The following is a 2,032-nucleotide window of genomic DNA, read 5'->3' as shown; positions in this document are numbered from 1 at the left end:
GCCCTCGGGGCCCTCGGCCCGGCCACACTCACAAGAGGAAGCTCATCTTCTATCCTCGGAGGGGAGGGGCCGCTGGCCCCCGCCGCGGTCTGGATTCGGAGCCCGCGCGGGAACCACGAGGAAGCGGACAGTCCTCAGCTCGCGGCCAGCGGAAGCACCGGTCACCGCTGCTCCGAACCGAGGGTCGAGCCGGTGCAAGTAGCTGCGCTAGCCTCCCCCACCTTGCCGACCCGAAATGCGGAACCAGCAAAATCTCGCGAGCGAAGGCTTCGGCACGCCCCGCCCCTGCGAGGGGGACTCGACGCACCCCTCTTCGCCCCGCCCTCTCTTAAAGTTCAGCCAATCAGCGGCCTCCAAGCCGGGACTTCCTCCTCCTGGGGGCGTGGTCAGTTCGTGGTCCCTGGCCTGGGGGAGTGGCTCACCTTGTGTTTGGTTCGGGTGGTTGCGGTTGGTTTGCCGGCATCGTCTTGATAAGGCTGGGGGTCTCCAAAAGCGCTGCAATTTTTAAGAATTTATTTTGCTTTTAAGTTAAGATATAATTCACATAACATGAAATTAATGCTTTAAAAATTTACACTCCAGTGGTATTTTTCCTCTATTCAGAGTTAGCAACCATCACCTCTAATTCTAGAACATTTTCATCACCCAGAAAAGAAACCCATTAGCAGTCATTCCCCTTCCTCCCTCCTGGCAACCCTTGCCAACAACTAGTCTACCTTTTTTTTTTTTATATGGACTTGCATCACCTGGACATTTCACATAACTGGGTTTACACAGTAAATGGTCTTGTGACTGGCTTCTTTCACTTAGTATAAAGTTTTCTAGGTTCATCTACATTGTAGCATTCCTTTTTATGGCTGAATAATATTCCATTGTATGACTGTACCTATTTTGTCTGCCCATTCATCGGTTGATGGGCATTGAGTTATTTCTACTTTTTGACTATTATAATTAAGGCCGCTACAAACATTCCTATAGTGGTTTTTGTATGGACAAATGTGTTCGTTTCCTTGGGGTATTATACCTGGGAGTGTCTGGGTCATATGGTAACTATATGTTTAACTTTTTGAGGAACTCCCAAACTGTTTTCCGAATTGGCAGCATCATTTTACATTCACACTGGCACATGTCTGAGGGTTGTAATATTTCCATATCCTTGATGACATTTGCTATTGTCTTTTTTTTTTAAGTGTTTCTGGCTGCATTTACCTTTTTTAAAAAAAGATTAATTTATTTATTTTAGACAGAGAGAGAGTGTGTATGCAAGCCATGGGAGGGGCAGAGAGATAGATTCCCAAGCAGACTTCCCACTGAGGCTGGAGCCCAATGAGGGGTTCCAGATGGGGCTTGGTGTGGGGTTTGATGCCATGACCCCAAGACCGTGACCTGAGCTGAAATCAAGAGTCCACTCTCAACTGACTGCGCCACCCAGCCACCCCACTATTGTCTTTTTTATTGGAGCTATCTTAGTGGTGTGAAGTGATAATCTCATTGTGACTTTTATTTGAATGTCCCTGTTGGCTGCTGTTGAGAATCTTCATCTGCTTATGGGCCATATGGAAGAAATTTATTTTTATCTCCCTTTAAAGTTATCTCAGCCCCTTAAAGGATGGTACAACAACATAAAAGGGTTTCCAGTTCAATAACATAGTTCACTGTCTCCATGAGATCACCATCCCTCTGTTCCTCAACACCCGTCAGTCCAGATTCTGCACTCCACCCGGCCTCCCGAAAAAATTTGGCTCATCAAGCTCTCCAGTGTCTTAGCTTCTATATTCCATGGGTATTTTTCAGTCCTTATTTTTCTTGCCACTTAGTTCTATCTGGCCCATCCTACCAGACTCATTTGATCACAGTGATTTCATTTTTCAAGAATCTCTTTCTTAAAAAACAAAAAAAACCTCTTTCTTACTCGCTGTGATCTGGTATTTTAAGGTGCGACTGGGGGACACAGAAAAGGAAAACCATGGCCAGAATGTTGTAATAGTTTACTTTAGCCACATTTTTTTGGTAACAAGTGACAGAAACCCAC

The 2,032-nt window shown here is 45.9% G+C and overlaps 1 protein-coding gene across 2 annotated transcripts in view; it reads right to left on the bottom strand.

Annotated features, from left to right (window-relative positions):
• MOB1A (MOB kinase activator 1A) overlaps positions 1-774 on the bottom strand; it is a 19,233-nt gene extending 18,459 nt beyond the window's left edge. The window contains exon 1 of one of the 2 annotated variants that reach the window (XM_008700011.2): positions 33-774. In XM_008700011.2, the coding sequence (XP_008698233.1) occupies positions 33-46 (14 nt within the window). In that variant the 5' untranslated portion in view covers positions 47-774. The remainder of the gene's footprint in view (positions 1-32) is intronic. The other variant, XM_008700009.2, reaches the window with a different exon arrangement.
• Between the last annotated feature and the right edge of the window lie 1,258 nt (positions 775-2,032).

This window comes from Ursus maritimus, unplaced genomic scaffold (assembly GCF_017311325.1).
Source record: "Ursus maritimus isolate PB19 unplaced genomic scaffold, ASM1731132v1 scaffold_6, whole genome shotgun sequence".
NCBI classification, from domain to species: Eukaryota; Metazoa; Chordata; class Mammalia; order Carnivora; family Ursidae; genus Ursus; species Ursus maritimus.
Note: the sequence above shows the minus strand (reverse complement) of the source record. Positions and strands in the feature narration are given on the sequence as shown.